The sequence below is a fragment of the Gymnoscopelus braueri genome (genome assembly GCF_963280865.1).
Source record: "Gymnoscopelus braueri genome assembly, chromosome: 14".
In the NCBI taxonomy this organism is placed as follows: Eukaryota; Metazoa; Chordata; class Actinopteri; order Myctophiformes; family Myctophidae; genus Gymnoscopelus; species Gymnoscopelus braueri.
This window is the reverse complement of record NC_137619.1, coordinates 12,089,213-12,116,397: the sequence shown is the minus strand read 5'-3', so window position 1 is coordinate 12,116,397 and position 27,185 is coordinate 12,089,213. Positions and strand designations below refer to the sequence as shown.

Below are 27,185 nucleotides of genomic sequence, written 5' to 3'. Positions count from 1 at the left end.
ATTCAGACACATTGCATTATTGTCTGCCTTTCATTATTTTCAAGGGAAAACGCAAACCTTTATGTCCACTTCACCGTGCAAGGGGGAGGGGCAGTTGTTTTTTCTTGTTTTAATCCTTGTATAAGGATTTAAAATCTCTGCTGTTTTGAACGAGGCAACATCTAGTGATGCTTGTAGATTTGGCTATTGTTAGCAAGCAACACTGTTGGACTCACTTACGGTGAGTGGTTTTCACCAGCGACACAGACTGCAGAAAGTTATTCAAAATCCACAATTCACAAGTGTATTGAACCATGAATGGCCAAATGCGCAGTTCAATATTAAACCACGAACCGTTGCACCCTTTGTGCGTGCGTGCAGCGTGCGTGAACAATGCATGCTTAAAGTTGTGAACATATTCTGACATAATCCATGAAGTCAGTATTATGACCCACCTAAGAATGCCTGCGACTGCATTTCAGCTCTTAGCAGTTGCTGGATGTTCCTGTGGAGGGCAGCCTGGTCTATATTTCCTGTGCCAACTCCGATCCCAGATCCGGTAGCACTGCCCGCATTGATGCCAGTATTATCTCCACTCCAGCCGGTGCCATATGTGAAACCTGAACTGGAGCCGCCAGTGCCTCCACTGGAGCTAGTGCCCCCACTGGTGCCAGTGCCTCCACTGCTACCACCCTGGCCAGTATATATGACATGATGAGTGTTGCTGCTGCTAGAGCCTCCACTGCTGCCCGTGCCCGCGCTGCCACCACCGTATGGTGCCACACCAACACCAGCACCATACACGTGTATGTGAGTGCCTCCACTGCTACCGGTGCCTCCACTGGTGCCAGCGCTGCCACTGCTACCGGTGCCTACACTCGTGCCAGCTCCTCCACCGTGGCCGGTGCCAAATACGATACCAGTGCCTCCACCGTGGCCAGTGCTTCCTCCGCCTTGTCCAGTACCATACACGACACCAGTGCCTCCACTGCTGCCAGCTCCCGTGCCATGTGCAGAACCAGTGCCTCCACCGTGGCCAGTGCCCGCGCCTCCACCACCGATGACGATACCAAGTCCAGTACTGGTACCTCCAGCAGATCCGGCACCAGCACCAGCACCTCCAGCAGCACCAGCACCAGCGCCAGTTCCAGCGCCAAGTACGACACTTGTTCCTCCGGCAGAGCCGGCGCCAACGTGGGTCATGGTACCTCCACTGGCGCCTCCGGCGGAAGCCAGGTGCAGGGTGTTGTCGACGTGTCCTCCTGCGTGGCCCCCAGCAGCACCTCCACCGGCTCCAGAGATGTGGATGTCGTTGCTGGACGCTGACAGGCGGCTGGTACGAGCGGCGATGACAGAAGATTCAGCCTCCAGGGTGCCCACTCGATTCTTCAGCTTCCTGACGTCCTCAGCTGAAGAGACATGGACACATGGATGTTGGTGATGGTTATTATTAATTCAAAGATTCTGTTTGAACATGTAAACACAGTAATAAAATAAAGCACCAAGTACAATCATGCATACATACAATTTACAGATATGCACAACTGCACATATGGGAGAAGTCATTATCTCCACCAGGCCAAAGGCTGGGGATGGAGATCTCCCCTGAGTGTCTGTGACTGTGAGACTGTGAGTCTGTGTCTGTGTCTGTGTCTGTGTCTGTCTGTGTGTGTGTGTGTGTGTGTGTGTGTGTGTGTGTGTGTGTGTTTTCGGAGCTGATAGTGCAAACTGCTGGATCGATCAGCACCACATTTATCTGGCACACAGCCAGTAGGCCAAGGGTTTACCTCCACTCTGAATGTTTTAAATCGGCCTCATGGTGGTGCTATACGAACCCTTTGGCCTATAACAATTGAACTGCATTTCATACAATATCGTTTCTGCTTAACTAGAGTTTCTGCCATTTTGCATTTTCTTAAAAAAACACACTTTTTTGCTACTCCTACACATTTTGTAGGAAAACTCACACAAGTCACTCCAAAAACATTATATATAGATCATGAATTCAACATCCAAAGAACCCTAAAATGGAATCACATGTTGAGGGGCCTCTATGGAGTTAAGCTGTGGGTTGCAGCTGTTTTCACTTTCACGGCTGACCATAATAGGGCGTTTCTACTTTAATTTCTGACCATAGGGGGCGCCACAAATGCAAAAAGATTAACTGTATGTCATAGAAATGCTATTTTCCTCCACAGCTTGTAGCGGATTACCCTTTAAGGTCTCAGGTCCTGACAGCTGCATGCAACCCACAACTTACACAGCGCTGGTTTGAATAAGTAATTAATTTCTGGATTCAATTGCTACGTATCCAGATCGAGTGACCATTGAAACACTCCAGTGGAGACACTGTAATGGTTCGATACAGATTCTTAGTTAAAAAGGTCCTTCTGCACACCTACTTCACAGAGAGGTGCCTAGCAGTCTCAATATATATTCTTAGTGAAAAGAAAGGTGCATAGGAGCAGTCAATGTCTTTCTCAATACAGATTCTGAAATGACAGTGTTTACATAGCTGTGCTGCTATAAAGTAAAGTAAAGTAAAAAATCAATATCGATATTGGTGGCATTTTATCACAGAGTGACAAGATTTCAGAAATCTGCTGATGATTTTGGGGTGAAAGGGTCAAAGGTCAAGTTCACAATCAAGGGCACGGTCAAAATTACATACTCAGTGTTATCTTACATTAAGAATGAAGAGGCTTAGATTCCACGTGCAATTTGATCGAGTCATGTAATCCATTGCCGTCTGTGATGTCCCACTGTGCTGTCAAATTATGTTATAAATGCGGCAAAGTGCTTCAGGTTGAATTCAACCCTGTGCCCGCTGTGCGCAAGGTCTGAGCCTTAATGGTACGCGCTCTACCAGGTGAGCCAACAGGGCATGCTGAAACGGCATATCTTGAGAGTTGCAGTGTTTAGCGGAGGTATTCACTACTACCTATCTAGTTTTTCTAGCAAAATAGCTCAAGGTGTGGCTGCTTGAATGTAGAAAACAACAATGGAAAGCAACCCAGCAAGGGTACTAGTGTACCTTTTGGTACATCAACACATTTCTTGCATATCTTAACATAATGGTGTTAACGTGGGTGGTTATGCAGCGCTGGAGCAGCTGAAAATGACTCAAACTGATGGGAAAAACAAAACCACAAAGACCATCCCCCACGACAAGTTGTGAGTAACAGATTACACACACACAGCATGTAAGTGGGGTGGAGAAAATTAGGCAAGACTGGCAGGACAAGAAGAGTAAATGAGTAATGGAAATAAGAGAAACACAATGCAATGCAAGTTACTGTACATTTCAATGCTTCATTAGAACAGCTATTTTCAAACAGCCAAAGTATATAATAATAACATTTAAGTGGTTAATTAACTAATCAATTAAATATTTTTTATCTTGTTTTATATTGTAAGCTTCATTCAAATAGAGAGACAGGAAACTGGGGGAAGAGAGAAGTAAGAACGACCCTCAATTATATATACATTTATAATGTATCTGTGATGGGTTTGGCCACGAACCCCCATTTGAAAAGATTTTGTGCCAGAGACCCCCATAAGAGAAGATTTGTCAACATTTGTCAACATTGTTCCCAAATAGCAAATCAAGCTCCTAAATCAGCTATTTTTGAATAGCCAAAAACCTTCAATGGGGCTTAAATGTTTAAACGGTTCCTCATTTTTGCTGGAGACCCACTGGAACCCCCTCAAGGACTCCTGGGCGTCCCCAGGCCCCACATTGAGTAGCAGTGCCATAACTTTCCCTCTCAGACAGTGATTGTCCATCTCTGGGGGAATCTCCCACGACTAGGAACAAAAGTCACTGCTGTGGTGTGTGTGATGTCATCCAGCAACCATTTCTGGAGCTCCTCCACTATAATGAATAGCAGACTGCCTTTGTGGCCATGTGACAGTGCTCAGGGTACATTTTAGGGATATGGGCATTTCCTGGCCCAGAGCTGTTACAGGCACTTGTGAACTGAACTTAATATGCCTGTAAAAACCCAGCTGATTGTTTTTGTTGAGCTTGTAAAAAAAAAAAAAAGAACAGTTCCCATTATTGTTTAAGGAGACGCTCCAGAGAGACTTTCACTTGCTGACGTCACAGGCCAGAGACTTCATCCTGCTATAAATTGCAGAAACCTGTGTGTGTGTGTGTGTGTGTGTGTGTGTGTGTGTGTGTGTGTGTGTGTGTGTGTGTGTGTGTGTGTGTGTGTGTGTGTGTGTGTGTGTGTGTGCGCGTGTGCGTGCGCGTGCGTGTGTGTGTCTCGGACACCGGCCGACCGTTTGATTTCAAATTTGGCGTGTGTGTCGCCGATGACCCCGTGGATGTTTTTTGCTGAGTGGAAATTCGGTCGGACCGGGTATCTGTCTGACAGCGGGTCTGTGGAGGACACATTGAATCTATGTGTCTGTGTGGTGTGGTGTGTGGGTGTGTGTGTGTGTGTGTGTGTGTGTGTGAGGGTGGGGTGTGCAGTATATCTGTTTGTCCGTCTGTGGTTCTGTTGGTGAGTCAGCAGTGTACTGTATGATGACATCAGGGATCCCAGTATTTACTTATTTTGGTCAATCATCTACTCTGATAATGGGTACAGGTTGTAACGGACCCAGGACAGAACCTTTATTTTGAAAGGAAGCAGCGGAAGTGCACCTGCGCACTGAGAGCAGCTTACTTATTAAAGCCAGTCCAACGTGAGCAGGGGGAGGGGAGCAGTAGACCGCACGGAGAAATGTTTGTTTGGCACGGAGCCACAAGGTAAAGGAACTGTTTGGAAAGCTGGATGGATGGATCAAACAGAGGAAAAGTGAGTGCCACAAACTAATGAACTGGAAATATAATGGAAATGGAAATGCGAATTTAGATTTTAACTTTGATACATTTGTTTTTAGTGAGATTCCTAGTGAACTGTTATTGATGGATGGACATGCCACTGGAGAAGCACCCGGTTTATTTAGCACCTAGCTGGAGAGGGAAAAGGTGAATGTCTCTTATTGTTGTTGGTACTTTTAGGCTGTATTTGTGGTTTTTGATATGCACTTTTTATTGGTTATGTGGGACATGTGTTTTTGAGTCATGACAGTTTATTGATTATATGTTTATGCTTTTTCTTTCAGTTTTCACGTTGATTTAATAAAGTAACCATATACAAATCATCAGTTGAGCTTCAACCTCCTTTATGCCCAGCTGGGACACTACAGTGAAAACTTCACCCACACGGCCTGCTGCAAACATCTACATCGGTCTACTACTCTACTCTACCCCACTCTACTCTACGAAGCCTGCTTCACGGTGATCAGTAACACAAACAAGAGAGAGCCTACAGTACATAACGGAACATTGCACACACCTTTTGGAAACAAAATAAGATAAAGGTTTATACAGAGGAATGTGAATATTTTTGGACAATGCTTTTTTTAGGGTTTTTTAAGGTTTCAAGGTTTATATACAAAGTTTTAATGCTGGGTTTATATTGTATTTTACTTTTGTCTATAGTCATTTTCGGTCCTTTCCTTTGCTGCACCGTCACTTTATAATTTATTGTGAATCAAAATGCCAGAGGTGGGTGTTATGGCAGAGGGGTCTGATCTAGACCAGGAACTGCAAAGGCAACTGAAAAATGTCAAAAGGGAAATTCAGGACTTGAAAGATGAACTCCAAAAGGAAACGGAACCAGCCAAGAGACAAACCTTAAAGGAAGAAATTGAAAATAAGGAACAAACGGAAAAAGACCTAAAAGCTAAACTTGATGATGAAACGATAAGCCCTACTCGTATGCCAGCCCCAACAGAAAGAATGATTGTGTTCCAAAAGACGATGGCAGAGAAAAAGATCAAAATGCTCCTCAGTATGTACGACAAATGGAAGGTCATAGTACGCACCACCAGGAATCGCCTGAAGTCTAAAATTCCGGAGAGTGAACTAGGACCATTCATTGAAGAACTGGTAAAAAGCAAGGAAAATATCATAGCGCTCTACCTCGAAATTCGAGATCATGTTACACCAGATTCGGCTATAAGACAAAAAGTGGACGCATGCGACTCAATCTCAAAAGACCTCTTAAAAATTCTATATGATAGGATGGTGGATGAGGATTTTGATGAAGCAACTGAAAACAATCGTCTTCATGAACTGCGTGGCCGTGATTCCTCTCAGTCAATTTTTGGTACTCCATCACAGGCCGATTCCAAGTGTGGTAGCTGTCATTCTGGGGCAGCATCTGTGGCAGCCAGCCGGATGGAGCTAGCAGCAGAGCTTGCAGCTAAGGAAGTTGAGTATGAGATTCGTATAGAAGAACAGAAACTAAAACAAAGCATACAGAAGCTGGAAGAGCAGCAGAGACGGGCTCTAAATGTGCAGAAGGATGAATTAGAGCAGCTGCAAGCAGAGAGGGAAGTCAAGATAGCTCGAGCTAGATTTAAGGTTTACGACCAGGCGGTTCAAGAAGAAACTGTCATCCAGACAGACTGCAATACTAGCAAAACTAACAAAGAGAATGTGCCTCCCACAATTAATCATCCAAAAGTTACATCAAATTTGCAGTCCCAAGTTATCTTAAACTCACATCCAGATGTCACCTCCCTCACCAAGGCATTTCAAGACAGCATAGCTTTAAATAGACTCCCCATTCCTGAACCATTCGTATTTAATGGAGATCCCATCAGCTTTGTTGAATGGAAGGCTTCCTTTATCTCATTTGTTGACCAGAGAGCTATTTCGTCAGGCGAAAAGCTTTATTATTTAAAGAGATATGTGGGCGGATCGGCACGCAAGGTTCTGGAGGGCACCTTCTACAGAAGTGATGGTGAGGCCTATGGTGAAGCTTGGAACCGTTTACAGCAACGTTATGGACAGCCTTTTACTATTCAAAGAGCCTATAGAGAAAAACTTGCAAACTGGCCTAAAATTCAAACCAAGGATGCCATAGGACTCAGGGAGTTTGCAGATTTCTTAACTGCCTGTCAAGATGCCATGCCCCATGTCAAGGGTCTTGACATCTTGAATGACTGCGAGGAAAATCAAAGGCTCATTCAAAAGCTACCTGATTGGGCAGTTTCCATGTGGAATCGTCAAGTATCTCAACGTCTGCATGATAACAAAGATTTCCCCAGCTTTAAAGATTTTTCTGCCTTCATTGCCATGGAGGCAGAGATTGCATGTAATCCCATAACTTCTTTTCATGCTTTTAAATCTTCAAATTCCAACGTGGAGAGGAGACATTCTCAGGAAATCAAAGGAAACAACGCTAGTGTTTTCAACACTCAAGCAGCCACGGCTGGTGACTATCAATACTTAAGGAGTTCAAAACCTCCATGTGTGCTCTGTCACGACAGTAAGCATCAGCTTCAGGGCTGCTCAAGGTTCACAGCGATGTCATTGGAGGAGCGACGTAACTATGTGAAGGAGAAAAGACTCTGTTATGGATGCCTGAGATCCGGCCACATTGTTAGAGATTGTCGCTCTCGCCATGTTTGTGAGATCTGCAAAGTGAAACACCCTACATGTCTCCATGACTTAAATTATGGAATGGTAACAACTGCTACAGCTCCAGAAAGCAACTATGCGCTTTATTAAGTCTGACTGAAAATGGTGTACTTAAGGTGGGAGGAAGTCTCAAGGTGGGAGAAGGACTTCTGACCAAACTCGAAACTAATAGTTTGAATGTTTTGTAGGTGTTTAATGTGTATATATACTGCAATTTCTGCTCTGGGTTTATTTGTCTTGAAAATCCTTCATGATGTGCAGAAACTGTTTTTAATCACATAATGAATGATTTGGTGGGAGTGTAACGGACCCAGGACAGAACCTTTATTTTGAAAGGAAGCAGCGGAAGTGCACCTGCGCACTGAGAGCAGCTTACTTATTAAAGCCAGTCCAACGTGAGCAGGGGGAGGGGAGCAGTAGACCGCACGGAGAAATGTTTGTTTGGCACGGAGCCACAAGGTAAAGGAACTGTTTGGAAAGCTGGATGGATGGATCAAACAGAGGAAAAGTGAGTGCCACAAACTAATGAACTGGAAATATAATGGAAATGGAAATGCGAATTTAGATTTTAACTTTGATACATTTGTTTTTAGTGAGATTCCTAGTGAACTGTTATTGATGGATGGACATGCCACTGGAGAAGCACCCGGTTTATTTAGCACCTAGCTGGAGAGGGAAAAGGTGAATGTCTCTTATTGTTGTTGGTACTTTTAGGCTGTATTTGTGGTTTTTGATATGCACTTTTTATTGGTTATGTGGGACATGTGTTTTTGAGTCATGACAGTTTATTGATTATATGTTTATGCTTTTTCTTTCAGTTTTCACGTTGATTTAATAAAGTAACCATATACAAATCATCAGTTGAGCTTCAACCTCCTTTATGCCCAGCTGGGACGCTACACAGGTATTGTAACGGGCATGCATTCCCAACTTGCATCGTTCCCCGTTCCTGAGTAGGCTGGTGGCCGTTTATAAATAACTAATTGTGGATAGTGGTACCAACTCACCCAGTGCAAAGAGGCCAAAGGGGAATCCCAACTCACCCAGTGCAATGAGGCCAAAGAGGAATTCCAACTCACCTAGTGCAACGAGGCCAAAGAGGAGTCCCAGCAGGAGTAGGGCGAGGAGGAGAAGTCCCAACAGCCACTTCCACCAGGAGCAACAACCCCCACAACAGCCTCCTCCTCCAAAGAAACCTCCTTCCCTGATCTCTGAGGAGGAGACATAAAGTGACACACAATAGTAAGTCTCATATATTCACCATCAACACAATCCTTATCATGAAACCCCCTATTCATGGTACATGCAGTGGATTTTCAGCTGTTAAACCCTCTGCATTCTTTGCCATTTGATTGGCTGATCAATCAAATGGTTATAGCTTACAGCTGGTTAAATTTAGCTTACAGCATTTTTGCTATTTATGTGCGATACTGTTGTATGAGGAAGTAGTAAATAGGGCTTAAGTGGTTAATTAAACTAATCAATTTAGTTGATTTTTGTAGTATTTTTTCATTAATAAAACAAATGATAAAAAAGTGGTTCTTGATGATTCAATTAATCAAAGAAGTAATCAAATCAATAGTTGCAGCCCCAGACCTTCATATTCATGTTTAACAAGTAATGTAAAATACCTGCATATGTGGCTTTGTCTTTCATGAGAACTCCAGATGCGTCTGTGAACAAAGAACATTATAATGGTAATCAACATGGTTATTAAACAGAGTAAATTATTTGTCTTAAAGTATTGGTATTATCATCCTCACTCATGGCTGACTCCGACTTGAGCGTGGCCTGTTCACTGTAGCTGGAAATCACCTTCTCCTTCTTCATGGAGTCTCCTGACAGAGACCCTGCACACGCACGCGCACACACACACACACACACACACACACACACACACACACACACACACACACACACACACACACACACACACACACACACACACACACACACACACACACACACACACACACACACACACACACCACAAATTAAGAGTAATCAAGAGCATGTGAAATTAAGCTCAGTTCGTTAGGAAAAGGAAGGCAAGTTTATTTGCTTAATGCACAGAGGCAATTCAACATGCTTTATGCAAAGCCTAAAAATAAAGACAAATAAAGAAAAAAGCATGACTAAAATAGAGAAAATAAATAAAATAAGCATAAAAAAATAAAGGTCAACGTGCAATTATGCTTTTACTTTTTCCTCACACTATGAGCAAAAAAAACACGTTTATTTGTCAAATCATGGATGGTGACTCTACTCATTCAGTTGATGAGTTAGCTCTATCGTTTACATGTATTACTGTAAGTGTGTCAGTGTCCTGGACCAAGTCCACTAGTAGCATCAGTTTACAATTTACAATGTAGGCATTTAGCAGACACTCTTACAGTATATCCAGAGCGACTTACAGGTGCTTACATAGTCAGGCGTTATATAGGAGTTATATAATCACATAAATAGAGTGACGAGAGAACCGTGTAGGGCCTCGAAGAGACTGAACTTGTCCTGGATGTGTTTATCGTCTCTGTCGGGTAGAAAACTTATAATGTCCAAAACATGTACATCTGCTACCTTTGATGCTTTTGTGTGACGCTGTAGTGTGATCAAGTAGGCCGTTCATTTACGGTTAAAAAACACAAAAAGTTAGAATATGGAGATAAGAGGTTTATGCCCAACAATAACGTTATGTCTCTGCAGCACATCACCAAGTCACATTCCATGCACTGTACATGCTGTGCAATTGGCAGATATAAGCAATTCGGAATGCATGTAACAGAACAGTCCATTTGAATGTTGAGACAATGATCGTGGTGTCCACAAGGGGGGAGTGTGAAACCAACTCAACTCACCCCCTCCGCCTCCTATGAGGGTGGTGCTGGTGAACTGCTTGCCGCTGTCCTTTGCCAGAATAAGCACCTCTGTGTCCCTCTTGGCTGGAACATTCTCTTTTTCCAACAGCAGGTACTTATAGTCTTTCTTGTATGTGTCGTCTGACACAGACCGAGTGGCTGAGAGACAAAAAAAAACACATTGGATTAAATGTATACTTGTTTGGGTTTTGTTTTCAGAAATAGGGTGCTTATAAACATTTTTTGGTGTCAATGATATATAGCCTATCAGCTGAGAGATTAAACTGAGATTAAAGCGTTGAGACATAACTATGTAACTTTTGAGCAGACTTAAGTCTTCATTATTGAACGAGACATGAAGTTATGAAGAGGTAAGAAACTAGTAGTAGTATTACTATTAATAGTTCAAGATTTTCCTTCTGTCTTTCAGGCTCTTTAATGTCAGTACTATAGACTTACTTGTAGAAACTCCAGTGCTGACAACACCACCGGAGACATTCTTCTGTACTCCATACCCTGTACACACACACACACACACACACACACACACACACACACACACACACACACACACACACACACACACACACACACACACACACACAAATGCGTAAAGATGTGTTTTATAATAAAAGTAACCATATATAAGAGAGAGGCTGGCACAGCCTCTCACACACACACACACAATTCTTAATTCTGTCAATATATGCACTGTAAAAAGAACCAAACAGTCCAGAGTATAATAATAACAGGTTGTCACCAGACTTTACCTCCCAGACTGCCATTCATGTTGGCTCCACTGGTAGTGAGGACTCCGTTGGATGTGGGTGCCAGGTTATTCTGGAATCCATAAACTGTAAACAAAACACACACATGCAGACATGAGAATAATGATTTATAGATTCTCTTTTTCCCCGTCCGTCAGACACAAGGAGGAAAAGGAACAAACGCAAACAAAAAACATCACAGCTGATCTTTTTTAAACACAAGTCTACGGCACTGTAAACTGCGGAGCGCGTCATTTAATTCTGACAGCGTACAAATGGACCCGTAAGGCAGTGGCTCTCAAAGTGGAGGTCCGGGGACCCTGAGGGGGTCCTTGAGGAGGTTTCAGAGAGTCCCCAGCTAAATTATTGATAGTTAGGAAACAAATGGACCTTTACATGTCTCTAACTCAGAGAGCGTACAAATGGAACCAAATTGACCCTTACTGTCTGTAACTCTGAGAGTGCACATATGGAACCGATTCCATTTGTACGCTCTCTGAGTTACTGGGGGTCCGTGGCCCTAATGCATGCATGAACCACCGCCTTAAAAGGGGTTAAAATAGTTTTGCAATGCAATGCAAGTCTCACCTGACAAGGTGGAGGGTGAGGTGCAGTTGTAGGTGGATGAGCCCGTTGACATGTTGTTGGTGTTGATCTGGTAAGTGTGGGTGGTGGTGCCGCCACCACCGCCGCCGCCACCACCGCCGCCGCCGCCGCCAGCCAGCGTGGTGGGCAGGGTGGAGGGGAGGGTGGAGGTGGACCAGGAGTAGGACGGCTGCAGGCCCGAGTCCAGGGTGGCGCTCTCGTAGTGGCCCGACTTCAGACTCATGTCGTACTGGCCCGATGTATAACCGGTGTCGTACATCTGGCCCGATTTCATGCTGGTCATCTCGTATTGTTGGCCTGATTTCAGACCGGCGTCGTAATGGTCGGATTTGACGGTGACGTCGTACTGGCCAGACTTCAGGCCAGAGTCGAAATGGGAGGATTTCACGCCGGTGTCGTATTGGCCAGATTGGACACCGTACAGGGCTGCCGCCACGCTGGTGTCATACTGGACCGATCTGACGCTGCCGCCCGATCTGACGCTGCCGGCGTCATACAGGCCTGAAACTGCAGGGAGGGACAGATAGAGAAACAATTATCCACCTTAACCCTATGATAGCAACGCTATTCTGGGGCAGTCAGCGAAAATAGCCGATCTGTCAAGCTCACAAAAGTCATTTAGGGCCATATCTTTGCCGGTACCTTACACATTATCCCTACACTTCTTTGCCATTTTTTATTATTTTTAAAAACATTTTTAAATAGTTCAACTAGCCGATCTACATTGTCACGTTGTGAGCTTGTAGATTGGCTATTTGAACTATTTGAAAATGTTTTTAAAAATAGTTAAAAAAATGGCAAAGAAGTTTAGGGATAATGGGTAAGGCACCGGCCAAAATACGGCCCAAAAGGTCCTTACACACCGGGGCGATTTTTTTTCATGCGAATAATACGTTTTTTTTAAAACCCTTATAAAGTCAATGCAAGCTTCCACACCAGTTTCGCGGAGCGAAAAAAGCATCTTTTAATTATTCGGAACGAGTCCGAATTTTGCGTATATTCGCATATTCGCCGGTGTGTAACCGCCTTTAGTGTTGTGCGAAAACAGGATGGGGCCTAGTATTAAGCGTGCCAACGTGTCGTCACCAGCAGAAGGGGCAAATCAGCCTGCGGGGGCGAGGCATTGGGCGTGGCATTGGGCAATGTTAAGTCAACCTGGTTTTTACCCCTCAAAGATGTCCGCAGCTACCAAAAGACACTTGTTGACGCCCCCTTCAGGATTTTTGGCACGCTCTATAGAGCCTTTGGGAATCTAGTCAACTACTGTAAGTATAGAGTAGAGTATAGAGTGACTTACCAGACTGGGAGGTGCCCGTGACGATCTTGGTCTCCACGGTGGCCTTCTTGGGGACGGGCAGGGTGATGGACGCGGCAGAGGAGCGGGAGGGGCTGACGCTTTCAGAGCGCACTCCGGCCCCTCCCTTCAGGAGCCTCTTCACATCGTCCAGCTCTGTCCCTGTCATCATGCAACACCTACCATGTTAGCCTCCATTTACAGTAAAAAAGAAGGAAAGACATGCGCATCCACGCCCAAAGTTGGGCAGGTGCTAAGCGAAAAAATATTACATGAAAACCAAAAGAGAACGCTCGCACACTGTGGGCTCCATGTTGCAGAATTCTTAATTGCAAATGGAGCCCACAGTGTGCGAGCATTCTCTTTTGTTTTTTCAACCCCCATTTACGGGCCATCGCACCATGGCGTCGCTTGCCGAGAAGGGACCTCGTTCATGAAAATGCTCTTGGATTTATGCTTTAAGTTAATCTGAAAATAATTTCCCACAAAATATACTTATGCCTGATTTATACCAAAATACCAAGGTGACATTAAGATGCACGGATGTGTCTAATTGTGTTAATTTGTTATTTAGAATGTGTCATGTGTACATTATGTGCACACATGAACACGGTTTACAAATGCCTTTGCTTAGGTCAAAGGAGCAAATACGGTTAGTTGTCCCTGTAGGTATTTTACTACGAATAAGAGAGTAAGAGGGTCACAGTGATTCGTGGAAAGCACAAGAAAGTCAACGGCACTTATAACCCCAGGGAAATCAAATGCACACACAAAGTACTCTTTTATGTGCGCCAGTCAGCTGCCAATGGAAAACGCATCACAGTATCTAGCTGGCAAGATACGTAGATCAGCCCAGATCGCAGTGGGCAGCATGCGACTAAAGGCTTTGATCAGACCGACAAGTTGTTTCTCAAATATGATCTTTAGGACTGACTGTCCACACTGTTATTTACTAAAGGGTGCGTTCGGAAATTGCGCACCGGAGCTCACTCGCCTATTTAGTTTGTATTGGCTAGTGCGCTCAGTGCTGTATTTCCAAACGCACCCTAAGTGATCAGAATGTGTAGTGAATTCAGACATCATCAAACTATCTGCTTTGGTTGCTCTGGTAATGATGCGACGTGTTGTGAGCTTGTGGATCTGATATTTTCCAAAAAAATTGAAAAATCTTGTATGGGTGTCCCTGGCACAAAATATTTTCAGATGAGGGTACATACATATCTAATTGGACATCCTTCGCATGAAAATGTTTGAGAACCACTGTTCTAAGCCACTCATCATAAAAATGAGTAAAAAAGTCATTCCTGTCTCTGAAAATGGTTGACATCTTATTCCAGTAACACTAGATCAGTCATGTTGAGTTCATGTTTTGCAAATCTGCCACACAATTTATGGCATCTCTCATCGTGTCTTTAATTGAAAGCACGCTGGGTTTGCATATTAGCTTAATTCCTCACACCTGTAATCGATAAAATGCCATGTCATGCCAAAATATCACAAAGGTTGCACATAGCGCACCGCCCTCGGCAGCTTGGAGGTCGTGCCTACAGCTGTGGTTCATACATTTTCATGTCACGGAGACCAATATGTATTTGGCCATCTCAAAAGATCTTGTGCCACGGACCTCCATAATATCTGTGTCATTCACAATTATTCACACAACATAGCCAATCTACAAGCTCACAACACGCCGCTGTTTTTCAGCTATTTTCAAATAGCTGAAGTATAAAATAGGGTTAAAAGTGGTTGAACTGATTTTGATGCTATATTAACACATTTTGTCTGGGACCCCCTGGAATCTCCTTCTAGGACCCCTGGGGGTCCCCGGACCCCACTTTGAGAACCACTGGCCTACAGCACCCAACATGACCAGCAGGAAATTAACTTAAGTCTAGTCTGACACGCACGTGGACATACGATCATTTCCATGTCTAAGTAAGGTTTAATGAATATGTGCTTGATCAACGGTTTGTGCATAAGTCAACTCAAGATGAAATTTGATCTTAAGACTATTTTATGAATGAGGCCTCTGTTCTTGTCGGCAAGCGACCATCAACCATATGCCCCACAACAGAGGCTATTTAAAAACAAGGTCATTTCAGTATGAAAGAAACAAAACCGAGTGCTTGAAAAAATATAGCCTTTTAAGTCCAGATGCTGACACGGTGCTCTTGAAGGAGTGGCGCATAATATATGTCATTAGGAATAAAGCCTAGAAAGAAATAACTATCTAAGGCTGTAATCAGGCACTCGTGCATAGAGAGGGAAGGAAAAGTATTAACACAGTGATTCCCAACCTGTGGGTCAGGGCCCACTGGTGGGCCATGAGGATATTGCAAGTGGGCACACAAATAATCGCCACTTAACGAATAATTGCCGCTTAACGCGGCAGCTGAATGGCTGCAATGTTAAGTAGCCAGATGGGTGGGCCGCAAACGGCTTCAAGATTTTCAAGTGGGCCCTTATGCATAAAGGGCTGGGAACTGCTGAATTAAAAAATATAGATAAAAAGCTCTAATTTTAGATGGAATATCCAGAAAATATGTGGTCATATTTGACCACAGGTCTACGTAGCATGCGGTTGAACAAACCTCCCTTACAGTGAAGCCACTTTACCCAATCACACTAACTCTAAACTACAAGGTATAAAAAGAGCTTTGGTAAATAATGTGTCATTAAAACAATGGTAGATGGTATCTACTCTGCTCAGTAGGGGGGTGAGAGCTACAGGTATTAACCATCGATTGCTTGATTTAAAAAGGACAGTATACTTTAATTGTAACAAATCTTCTCGCTACAGAATACAGTTTTTTTTTTAACTAAGAGTTTTCTTTCAATTTGGTCAATTCAAGTATTGCTGTAGGCCATGCCACGCTGTTTGGTATCATTAATTCCAAGCTATAACATGGAGAAAGGAAATAAATGTCCTCTGAGGAGCAATACCGTTAAGTCAGTCAAAAAGCATGCTGCTCTGATCTAAATAACAAAACTGTTACATTATTAAATGTGCAAAAAAAACAATAAACAAAGTTTAAAATTAAAAAGCATGCTGGTCTAGTGTCGCTTGTGAATATAGAATATAATAGATTCTACTGTACAAGCTCACAACTATGCTATGCAACACGTGCGCTTGTAGATCTACGATTGACGATTTTTATGCATAGTGTAAATCAGGCCTAAAGCCCACCAGCGAGGACACATTTTATACGTTTCAAAATGCTGCTGGAGTACTGCATCAATCATCCCAATGACAGCGATGCTTTGTGACTTTATAAGGACTCGTGACCACAGAAAGCGTTTTATGAGCGTAAGAGCGCTTTGCATGTCATGTCTAGAACGCTCGCAAGGAATGTTTACCGTTTACGCAATGTTTGAAACTATCAACTGCTGCTGTGCTCAAATGTTGTTTCATTTGCGTTATTACCACCAAATAGTCTAGCTCTAGCTGAAACAACTGTCAACATCGCGTCAAAAATGACTGGGTTGACAGACACAACCAGGAGGATCAAACATGAGATTGATGAGCAGTGCTCCTCTCCAAAAGTTTAAAGGCTCCATGAGTGTTCCGCCAAAAAACTGTGGACGTCGAGAGCGCTGGGAAGAGGAGCGCTCCAGCATGTATTTTTTGCGTATTTTTTTGCTTTTTTACCCCCTTTTCTCCCCAATTTAAACTAAAGGCAATTAATTCCTCCCCACACACATTTTGTATGTTGTTACTGCTGTTGTATCCTACTGACTCACCTGCCAGTGAGGAGCCTCCACCGGGAGGACGAAGAGCCTTCGTCCTACTCCTCCCGCACAACACTCCCTGCTGACAGGTGCCACGCCCAGCCCGTAGGAATACGTGCAGTGACAAATATCACCTTCCCCACCCCGGCTAAACTCCCCCGAACACCGGCCAACTGCGTACATATAGACGCTCGACAAAGCCGGATGCGCCACGGTGGATTCGAACCCACAGTGGCGGGCAGGCACTTCACCACTGCGCCACCCGAGCGCCCGCTCCAGCACGTCTTTATCATACAAATGCATGGCAGACAGGCGCTGGCAGATCAAACAAAACGCTTTCTGTGGATGCGTAATCAATAAGTCTTGGATATGTGTTTGATGAGGATCTTACATCTGGATGCAGTGGGAGAGGCACTCTGCAGTCTGGCTCTGATCTGACTCTCTGAAATAAAAACACACAACAACAGGAAATAGAAAGAATACTGAGACTTGAAAGACGCACACAGAGCTACATTGCTGTGGGACCATTCTAAATGTGAGACGTTGCAGAAATAGAGAGAAACAACAGCTTACCTCTGCTTTGACTCCTCCCCCTGGCATTGGAGCCTTGAAACACACACGCGCACACACGCGCGCACGCACGTGCACACGCACACATAACACACACACACACACACACACACACACACACACACACACACACACACACACACACACACACACACACACACACACACACACACACACACATAAAACATGTGTTTTATAATAAAAGTATATAAGAGAGAGGCTGGCACACAGATATGCAATTATAAAATGCATAATCACATGGTTGTTATTGTAACTCACAATAGTTCCCGTAGTCTTTCCGTGTGAACTCTGGGGACGAAGTGCCACTGGAACTTCCTGCAGAAGGATACAATAGGTTGCAGGAGGTTAAGAGAAGGCTGTCCACGCCTTTCAAAATGTTTTCTCTCTTTCTTTCTGCTTCCGTGTTGCCCGGCTAACGTTTCCGTTATATGATTCAGGCGTTGGTTTCCAAAACAGACAGGCTGACACCATGCCAGCCGCTTTATCGCTGGCGGACAGTCAGGAACCATGCTCACCGTCATAACCTCCCGAGTGGCTGCCGGACACATTCTTCCTCTCCCTGAAGGTGGGCGATACACCGCCCGTGGAGACGCCGGTCTGCGTTCTCCTGCTGCTGCTCCCTCCTCCTCCCGACGAGGCGGACCTCACCTTGGACACCGACGTGACCACGTAGCTCCCGCCGCCGCTGCCACCTCCGCTCCCGTAGCCCTCTGCGTCTCCGTAGCTCCCCACCCCATCGCTCATCTGTCCTCCGCCCAGGCTTTCACCTCCTCCCAGGTACACCCCCGAGGACGAGCTGAAGCCACTCACGCTCACACCTACGGAGGCTGGAGGGATAGAATGGCACATATTAGAGCCCGGATGATAATATTAGCATTTGTGCCTCAAAAAGGTAAGTACTGTAAGTAATTCTTGTGGCACATAGGAAAACTATCTACCTGAACAAGTACATCCCCCAGCCATGATGTACAAGTACACTCCATGGACATGACGCTAGTATGTCGCAGGGACTTATCCCCAATCCAACCCTTGATGAGTGCCAAGCAGGGAGGCATTGGGTCCCATTTTATGTTTTTTTTGTTTGCTATGACAGGGTGCAGGGGATCGAACCCCGACCTTCCTTTTCCCAGGACGCACACTGGTCTAACCAGTGGCTAAAGAGCCAGTGGCTAAAGAGCCTCAAAAAAGACAAAGTGATCCATTTCTTTTTCCAATGTTGTTCTGTGTAGTGTCTTGACCCAAAACAAGGTCCTCTACATTTTTCAAGGCTTTGAATATAATTATACGCATATGTTGTCAACGTCGGGCAGAAACTCTGCACCTCCAAAAGCATTACTTTTCACAAAATGAAAAAAATCATCTGTTACAATGAATATAATGTAGTTATTATTTAGTCACAAGTGGTTTATAAAACCCACTGACAGACTTAACCACTTTCAAACTGGCGTCCCTATTTTGGCCATGTTATTATACTGTAAGTGAAGATTTCCAAACCTTCAATTGTACAGATCTACAAACACAGATTACAACGCATGGGCTTGTAAATCGTCAATTTACAAAAGCTACTTTTGTGCGACATTGTCATACAACAAGTATGAAATTGGGCATTTATGATAATAATTAAGACTCATCTGATCTGATGTATAGCTCTATATCAATACATTTCTAAATATGGCTGAAATTCTTTGAAAATGGGCAGCTCAACATAAAACACACAAGTACAGTTTTCCACTCAACCATAACATGGATGAAATAGGTCTCATTATTAAACTTTAAAAAGCGACACTAAAGGTGAACGGAGTGGAAGCTTTATTATTCCGGGACTCGTGAGCGTGAAGCGTTCCACTCACATGAGGAGAAATAGCTTCCACTGCTGTTTTGCGTTAAGACATTCTTCTCCAGGCCCAGCCCTCCAGCACCGCTGGACATGATCCTGTGATTGGATCCACTGGTTCCCTCTAGCAACGGGCAGACACACAGCAAAACAAGGAGAAGCCTGTTAGTCATAGCAGGGCAGTGCCTTCACTGCCCCAAGTGACTGGCCAAGTAGCATGTGTGTGTGAGTGTTGGGGAAGAGTGAGACTACTCACTTGGGGGCAGCGATGCCAGTCTGGTGGTTGTAGTTACTGTCTCTGTCACAACTGAAGGAATACAAACACAAGGGAAATTATTAATACAGACAGACAGACAGACAGACAGACAGACAGACAGACAGACAGACAGACAGACAGACAGACAGACAGATAGATTTGTTTAAATGTCTAAAATGTGAAAATCCACTCTGAAACAAAGTTTGCTTTTATTAGTTTTTCGGTTTTGTTTTGTTTTTGTTTTTGTTTACAAAGTGGAAAATTAATTTTAGTCTGTATTTATATACTATGTGAAATGAACAATAAAATACGTTTTTAAATAAGTGTTAAATTGCATTAAAAATTATCATTAGCACTATTTGCTGGCCTATGTTTTAAAAACCCTCTTCAACCACTAGGAGGCAATGTCTGCACAGATCAGCTCACCAATTATTTTTTTATGTACCATGTCCCATTTGACTTACATGCTGTCTGCCCCCTCCCTAACACATACCATGTGTGTGTGTGTGTGTGTGTGTGTGTGTGTGTGTGTGTGTGTGTGTGTGTGTGTGTGTGTGTGTGTGTGTGTGTGTGTGTGTGTGTGTGTGTGTGTGTGTGTGTACTTCTATTTGTATACTTGTGAGGGCCCCACAAGTATAGTAGAATTTGAGAAATAGATGGGTTTTTTTATGTGCGGGCATGCGTATACGTGTTTGTGTGCGTGTGGGGGGGAATTCTGTCTATAGAAATGGACAGACGCCCTGTTTTTATGTAAGTGTCTAATTTTCGGTGTGAAGCGTATAATCAAGTGTCCCTGACCTCGCCATACACCCCAGTGTTGTGACAGTTCGGCCAAGTCGGCCTGGCATATCATATCAAATCATGACTGTGGTTATCATAGTTATCACTGGAAGATGAATGTAATAACACTTTGGTAGAAGGTGCGCTGTGTTTCCCAACCTAAGATCACAAGGGGGCCGTGAGACCTTGTCTTCTTGTACTATATGTTCAGTAGTCTAAACTTGCACAAAATCATTACTTGATTTCATCCACTTTCAACCTGCTGGCATCCCTATTATGGGCATGTCATTAATATTGTAAAGATAATAGTCAAAAACTTTCAAAGATTTTCAAAAATAGTCAATCTACAAACTGTGGGCACGTATGGGGGGTCTCTCAGCTTGTGTCCAGTGTAAGAAGGGGGGGGGGGCATTGGGTTGGACGTTAATGAGAATCGTCGTTGTCAGGTGGAAACCTTGTATATTCAAAACCAGAACATGTGTTCCAATGGATCCTATATAGTTAATAGTTATTCACATGCTCTTATTTCTCATTGGTTAAATACTTACAAAACCCACATTACACCCTTAACCACTTTCACTTTTACTATAAAAATGTTTCAAAAGTCACAATAATAGCAGATCTACAAGCTCACAACGTGCCGTGATGCGCTGTGAGCTTGTAGATCGGCTAATATGGCAGATTTTGCGTGACACTCTAGTATGATGAAGTAGGACGTTCATTTATGGAGAGAACATAAAAAGCTGAATTATGGAAATACAAGGTTTCTGCCCGACAGCAAGGAAATGCAGCGCTCAACTAGCAGAGATATAGTTGGTCATGGTCCAGCGAGTGTTGATGAGGGGGGCGAGACACACCACCCTGCCACAGTGTTTATGTAATCCTCCACCAGGATAATAACATAAACACGGGGACATAAATACTGCAGTCTATTCTTCAGCTTTGGAGGCTCACTCTTTTTTTAGATGTCTATCAGCAAACACCTCAAATCAAATCTACACCCCTTTACCAAAGCAGCTACATTTGTCATTAATCCTTAACAAGACCGACCACGTGTGTCGCTTTCAAGTGTTTTTATTTGGAATAGTGTTTCTTATTAATATGATTTGGTGAATGAATATTAAGAGATGGCAGAATAACATAAATGTATGTTCCTCTTTAGTGATCTAAAATCCTTGACGCAGACTTTGTATGGAGGATTGATTTAGTAATGAGCATCTGAAAAGTTTTAGAAAAATAAAAACGGGCATGGACATCTCACCCTTTTCTCCTGACAGGTCTGAGGAGTGGTTGCTCAGTCGTGTTGTTGTTAAATCATCCATTCCATCTCATTATCTGGTGAAATGATAGAAAGATTAAACCTGGGCAGGAAAGCTCCACCAAGGGGGCAAACCAATCCACATATACACCCATAATCCTGGATTTGGACAAGGCTTTGTCTAAGCAAATAGCTCTGAGCTATGCTATAATAACTCATAACCCTGAAGGTACATCATAATTCATTTCTCTTGAAAGTCCAGTGCATCCATCGCTCTATGAAAACATCTTGAAAAAGGAGCTAACTATACGCACTTCCACAATGGGTGCTGGGTCAAAACCTTACAACAGTTTAAGAGATACAGTAGAACCTGCAAACCTAGCTATGGTAAAGAGAAAGGCGTCTTTATTGTAGAAAAACAGACCTGTTTTTTTTAGACCAGATCTGCGAAAACATCCAACAATTTGATCATAAAATAGGCAGCCAAAATAAATGCCAGATTGTGAATCTAAAGTTGCTGGGAGTCTAATCCAAAATGCTGTCAGGATGTTACAGCAACAAAAAGGTCAAAATGTTAAACATGTTTTCTTACTAAGCAATGTCTTCACCTTAAAAAGAATTTAGCAAAAGATTAGAAGGCCTAACATTAATTGATCAGGTGAAGGAAAGCAAACTATGAAACATTCTATAAAATGTATGGGTAGCAGCAACAGGTTTTCACTTCACAAAGGGAGAAAGGTCTATAGAGGGCATCTAGAGTGCATGGCCACGTATAGGTTTCAATAGAATCTGGATGAATTCACTTTATGGTCTTTGATGGCAAAGCTGACAAAAGAACAAAAGAGGCGAGTGGATTGCTGTACAGGGAGCACAAAAGACCATCTTCTCACGCATGCAGCCTCCCATGTAAAGGCATCTCAATCACTAACATGTGTCACCGCTCACCACTGTACTGCTGATTTCACATTAATCTCTCAATAAAGGCTATAGGAAAATATTCATCATAAAACCAAGTTCCTAAATCCCAAGTGCTGTAGCCTACTACATTGGTTTTTATCTCCCCTTAAAACTGTGTGAATAGACTAACAATGTTGATAAAGGTTTTGACTTAGACGAAAGAGAATTCAAATAAATCAACAAAACACAAGCCACGAAAAGCTGTTTAACTTTGCAATACTTATTGCCTGATCGAGAATAAGCCCAATGCCAATAAGCCCAACACACAGTGGTGCTCTCAACTCAAACTAATGAAAACAATGTTAAATGCCCAAACTCCATGGCATGCACTGATAACTCCAAATGTTTACAAATTGTATCCAATTAATTTAGCATGACTAATTACAACAAACGTTTGAGAGCTCAGATAGCAGAGATTAAGACACATGTCTGATGTTTATCTCAGCCAGTGGTGTAAAGTAAATAAGTACATTTACTCAAGTACTGAGTACAATTCGGAGGTATTTTTTACTTAAGTGGAGTATTTCCAATTTCCAATACTTTTACTTCTACTCCACATCTCTGAGGAAAATATTGTATTTTTACTCCGCTATTATTTTGAAAACTTTAGTTACTAGTTACTTTTTAGATTTAGATTTTTTTCATTAACTACTTAAGGTATATGCTATTTGAAAATAGCCGATCTACAAGCTCACATGCAATGCGTCATGAGCTTGTGGATCTGCTATTTTCGAAAGATTTGTATTCATTATGAAAACTTGAAATGGGACATTCTGCATACTGAGTACTTTTACTTTTGGTACTTTAAGTATATTTTGATGCCAATACTTTTGTACTTATACTCAAGTAGCCTACATTTTGAATACAGGACTTTTACTTGTAACAGAGTATATCTACATCGCAGTATTGATACTTTTATGTAAAACATAATGAGTACTTCTTCCATCACTGATCTCAGCACCACACACACACACACACACACACACACACACACACACAGCAGGCAGATACAGGTAAAGTGCGCTCAGCCAGCGCAGGGCCAACATGGGCATCTAGTACAGTACTGGAATAAACGTGCAACGCAGATGTTCGCTGTTTAGCTCCTTTGTTGCGTGGATGGACAATCCCACCGCGTACAAAATAGGCTCTAACGGTTAATAATCCACTGGTATCCTTAATAAAAAATCCATACCTTCAGCGCAAGTCGTTGGAAAAAAAGAAAGAAAAACTTGTATTCCCCAGTGTCTTTATCTATGAATCCTGATTCCTCCCTACTAATCCGTCAACGAGTCTTATGTGTTTATAAGAAGTTATTTGCGCAGGGTAGGTAGGGTAGGGGTAGTGGTGGTGGGACGTCCTGCTGCTGCTGTCTCTCTTTTTGGTCTTTTCGCTCAACTTTCGCAGGCAAGCCAGAACAGAGAACTTTGGGCTTTTGTCCCAGCCGCGCCCATCAGAGCCTTGGCAAGCAGCAGGTATAGCCTACTGTAGTGTGGACTGACTGCACGAAGGGGCTGAAAAAACACAGCCACAGGGAACCAATTAAGCTTTCAATACACACTGTCTATACAGAGGCATGCAGATTTATTTATGGCTCTGAAATCTGACGGTGGTGGAAGTATTCATTTTGTACCACAATGTAGAAATACTACAAATAAAAGTCGAGTATTCAAAATGTAATTGAGTAAAAGTACAAAGGTATTCGCATTAAAATATACTTAAATACTCATGCAGAAGGTCCCATTTCACAAGTTTCCAAATTGTATCAAAATGCTTTGAAAATCTACAAGCTCACAATGCAACACATTGTGAGCTTGTAGATCAGCTATTTTCAAATAAGTGTGCATAGGGCTGGTTGCATGTGTAATAATGTGTTAATCAAAATCTACAAAGTAACTAACTAAGGTTTTAAAATAAATGTAGTGGAGTAAAAGTACATTATTTGGATCCGAGATGTACAGTAAAAGTATTGGAAATTGGAAATACTCAAGTAAAGGACAAATACTTCCAACATTGTACTTAAGTAAATGTACTTAGTTACTTTCCACCACTGCTACAGAGGCAGCAGATGTATGGCTCTGAAATCTGATTTAAGAAAAAAAAAAAGGAAAAAAGCTTCAAGGAGAACAGAAAGAGAGGATTTTTGGAATTTTCATTGTGATTCAATTTATTTTTTGGAATGTTTTAAACAACCCCTCCTCACCCCAAAGGCTGCTGTTCTGTTCATCCACCCACCACAATCCACATGTGCATCGTGCATGTGTCTGTCTGTCCCCCACACTCCATAAAGGGATGATGATCCGCTGTGTGCATCAGCAAATCGTCAATATTCCAGTATAGGCTTACATCTGGTGGACACATTGGAAAAAGAATGGAGTTGTTTTCAGCCCCTCCATTACACAATCAACCTAGAGTTTTAGTGAGAATACCATGGAAATAAATCAAAGTTACTTAATGTAACTTTTAGTATGCACTCTATAACTTGTCACAAATAGCAGATCTACAAGGATAGGATAGGTCGGACAACACTCTTCTGATCCCACATTAAAGGACCACTTCACCCATTTTCAACCTATCTTCATATTGGTCCTCACAAATACTTTATATTTCTGACATTTCTGTCTGTGTCTCATAAGAGGGCTGTGGACAGTTCAGGTCATTTCAAACTTTTTATTTTTAATTAATTCAAAGACCAATGGCTTCTATTTCATCAGGAAGAGAAAGTTTCTATTAGTTTGGAATCCCCATCGATGATGTCACTGGTAGGCAGGTCTCTGAACTGTCCACAGCCCACCAATGAGAGACAGAGTGAGTAGGCAGAAATGGTGCCATCGGATGATGAGCATTAGTGAGGACCAATTATAATTGGTCCTTCATATATATATGAAGATAAGGTTGAAATGAGTTTAGTGCTCCTTTAAGCAGTGAGCTTGCATATCTGCTATTTTTGAAAAATGTTGAACGGTTTTTAAGTGGCTACTTTGCAAGACTTGTATACAGTATATACATAGGACCAAATTGAATATCAGACAGATTGTTCACTTATATGCAGGATGCTTATATAGCCCTCAGGCCTGCACGAGAAAGGCATTTAAACATAATAAGCACTTGGCACCCATTAATTTGCATCTATGCAATTTGAGCGAAATTAGCCTTTTTCCTGCGCTGGTAGCCACATGCATCACTGTCAGAACCCTCACCCACCCCGACCACACCCTGAGCAGCCATCGCCCATCATCCTCCCCTCCCAACCTGACCTAGCATTACTCACACAGAGCATGACTCCAATCTGTTCAAACCATGGAAAACAAATGGTGCCTGAGGAACTATTGTATGGAGGTTGGCGCCTCTGAAATCACATCAGTATGCAGACTGGAATAATGCCAATGTCATATTATTTCGGGCATGTCATACATTTTCAAAAGATTTCAATTTATTTTGATATAGGCAGGAAATATCAGATCTACAACAAGCTCACAACACATCACATTAAGACGAGATCCGCCTGTAGATCGGCTATTTTCGCACGACACCGTCATACGACAAGGCGTACAAGCTTTACTAGAAGTAGGCTACAAACAGAAACATTTGAATGATTTATGTTTTAAAAATGTTATTCCAGACTAGTGTTCCTCTTTAATTTGTAAGAAACATCATGATTCATACTGTTATGCGATGGTGGTTTCGAATAAATTTGAAACTTGAAGCATAAAATAGGGTTTAAACTTTAAGTGGTTAAAGTAATTTTAGGTTAGTTCAGTGAAGTTGATTGTGGAAGCTTAAAATGAAACTGGGGTTGACTCACTTCTCAGTAGCCATGTGTGAGAAATAGTCTGTTAGTGTTAAAGTAACGGTTTCCCACATAAGGACTTATTCCTGAACCGACAGTACAATAAATCACCAAATAATGCTGCCGTGTTTGACAGCAGTTTAAACACTCACACTCACAGTCTACGCTTTTTACCTTATTTCGCTCCCTCCTGTGCGGTGCAGAGCGAAAGACTTCTGCTTTGTTCAAATATATTATACCCCAGGGGCAAGAAAATGCCTTGCCAAATTCAGAGAGGGTGTATCAAGGTTCTGACTCATCACAAGTTAAGAAGGACATGTGGAGATTAATATCTTAAATGATAGGTTCAGGCTTGACTCTGACACTGTGGGTGCCGTCAGGACACTGCAGATGAACCCGAGGACATAATTCCTTGTACGTCGGTTTTGCGGATGGAATAGTTGTGGAAATCTGTTTCCTACAATACAATCACAACAACAAAGCCACAGGTAGAGACAGGCACTATGTAAGGATTTCTAGGCCTATTATGGGATTATTGGGATTATGTGTTGTGTCTTTCGATTCTCTTGTAAATCTAAACATTTAAAAACATATTTTAATGAGGATTTCATGATATAAGTCAGACATTAAGTTAAATACTTAAATCACTAATACAATTACAATATTATTTGGGTGTACTCTATTTAATGCACTTTTGTGTCAGCTAAGTAAGAGAGGCTACTCATATACCAATTGTTCATGCATCAAGAAAGATAACATATTATTACAGATACAGAAAAGGTTTCAGATGGATATCAGGCTGACATTGTGAGTGCATTGGATGTTTCAGAACAAAACCATATGAACAGCTATAAGTAATGAAGCAACATCTATTTCATAACAAGTTCTCGCTGTACTGTCTTCACCTCATTTGAATTTTCATTGCATAATTCAGACACAGACAATCATCTGGGCCCAACTTCACGAATCTGCATTCAGATTAGGTAAACAGAAAATGAAACACACATGC

General features: G+C 42.6%; 1 protein-coding gene across 2 annotated transcripts in view; it reads right to left on the bottom strand.

The window, feature by feature from the left end:
- col17a1b (collagen, type XVII, alpha 1b) overlaps nucleotides 1-23,785 on the bottom strand; it is an 89,634-nt gene extending 65,849 nt beyond the window's left edge. For both annotated transcript variants that reach the window (XM_080449862.1, XM_080449861.1), the window contains exons 1-17: nucleotides 23,582-23,785; nucleotides 21,436-21,509; nucleotides 19,395-19,445; nucleotides 19,155-19,262; nucleotides 17,820-18,131; nucleotides 17,563-17,619; nucleotides 17,287-17,319; nucleotides 17,105-17,155; nucleotides 12,988-13,146; nucleotides 11,673-12,197; nucleotides 11,088-11,171; nucleotides 10,777-10,833; nucleotides 10,318-10,476; nucleotides 9,226-9,312; nucleotides 9,094-9,135; nucleotides 8,542-8,673; nucleotides 435-1,388 (exon numbers count right to left, since the gene is read on the bottom strand). In XM_080449862.1, coding sequence (XP_080305988.1) covers nucleotides 435-1,388; nucleotides 8,542-8,673; nucleotides 9,094-9,135; nucleotides 9,226-9,312; nucleotides 10,318-10,476; nucleotides 10,777-10,833; nucleotides 11,088-11,171; nucleotides 11,673-12,197; nucleotides 12,988-13,146; nucleotides 17,105-17,155; nucleotides 17,287-17,319; nucleotides 17,563-17,619; nucleotides 17,820-18,131; nucleotides 19,155-19,262; nucleotides 19,395-19,445; nucleotides 21,436-21,496 — 2,872 coding nt within the window. In that variant the 5' untranslated portion in view covers nucleotides 21,497-21,509; nucleotides 23,582-23,785. The remainder of the gene's footprint in view (nucleotides 1-434; nucleotides 1,389-8,541; nucleotides 8,674-9,093; nucleotides 9,136-9,225; nucleotides 9,313-10,317; nucleotides 10,477-10,776; nucleotides 10,834-11,087; nucleotides 11,172-11,672; nucleotides 12,198-12,987; nucleotides 13,147-17,104; nucleotides 17,156-17,286; nucleotides 17,320-17,562; nucleotides 17,620-17,819; nucleotides 18,132-19,154; nucleotides 19,263-19,394; nucleotides 19,446-21,435; nucleotides 21,510-23,581) is intronic.
- Nucleotides 23,786-27,185: the final 3,400 nt, after the last annotated feature.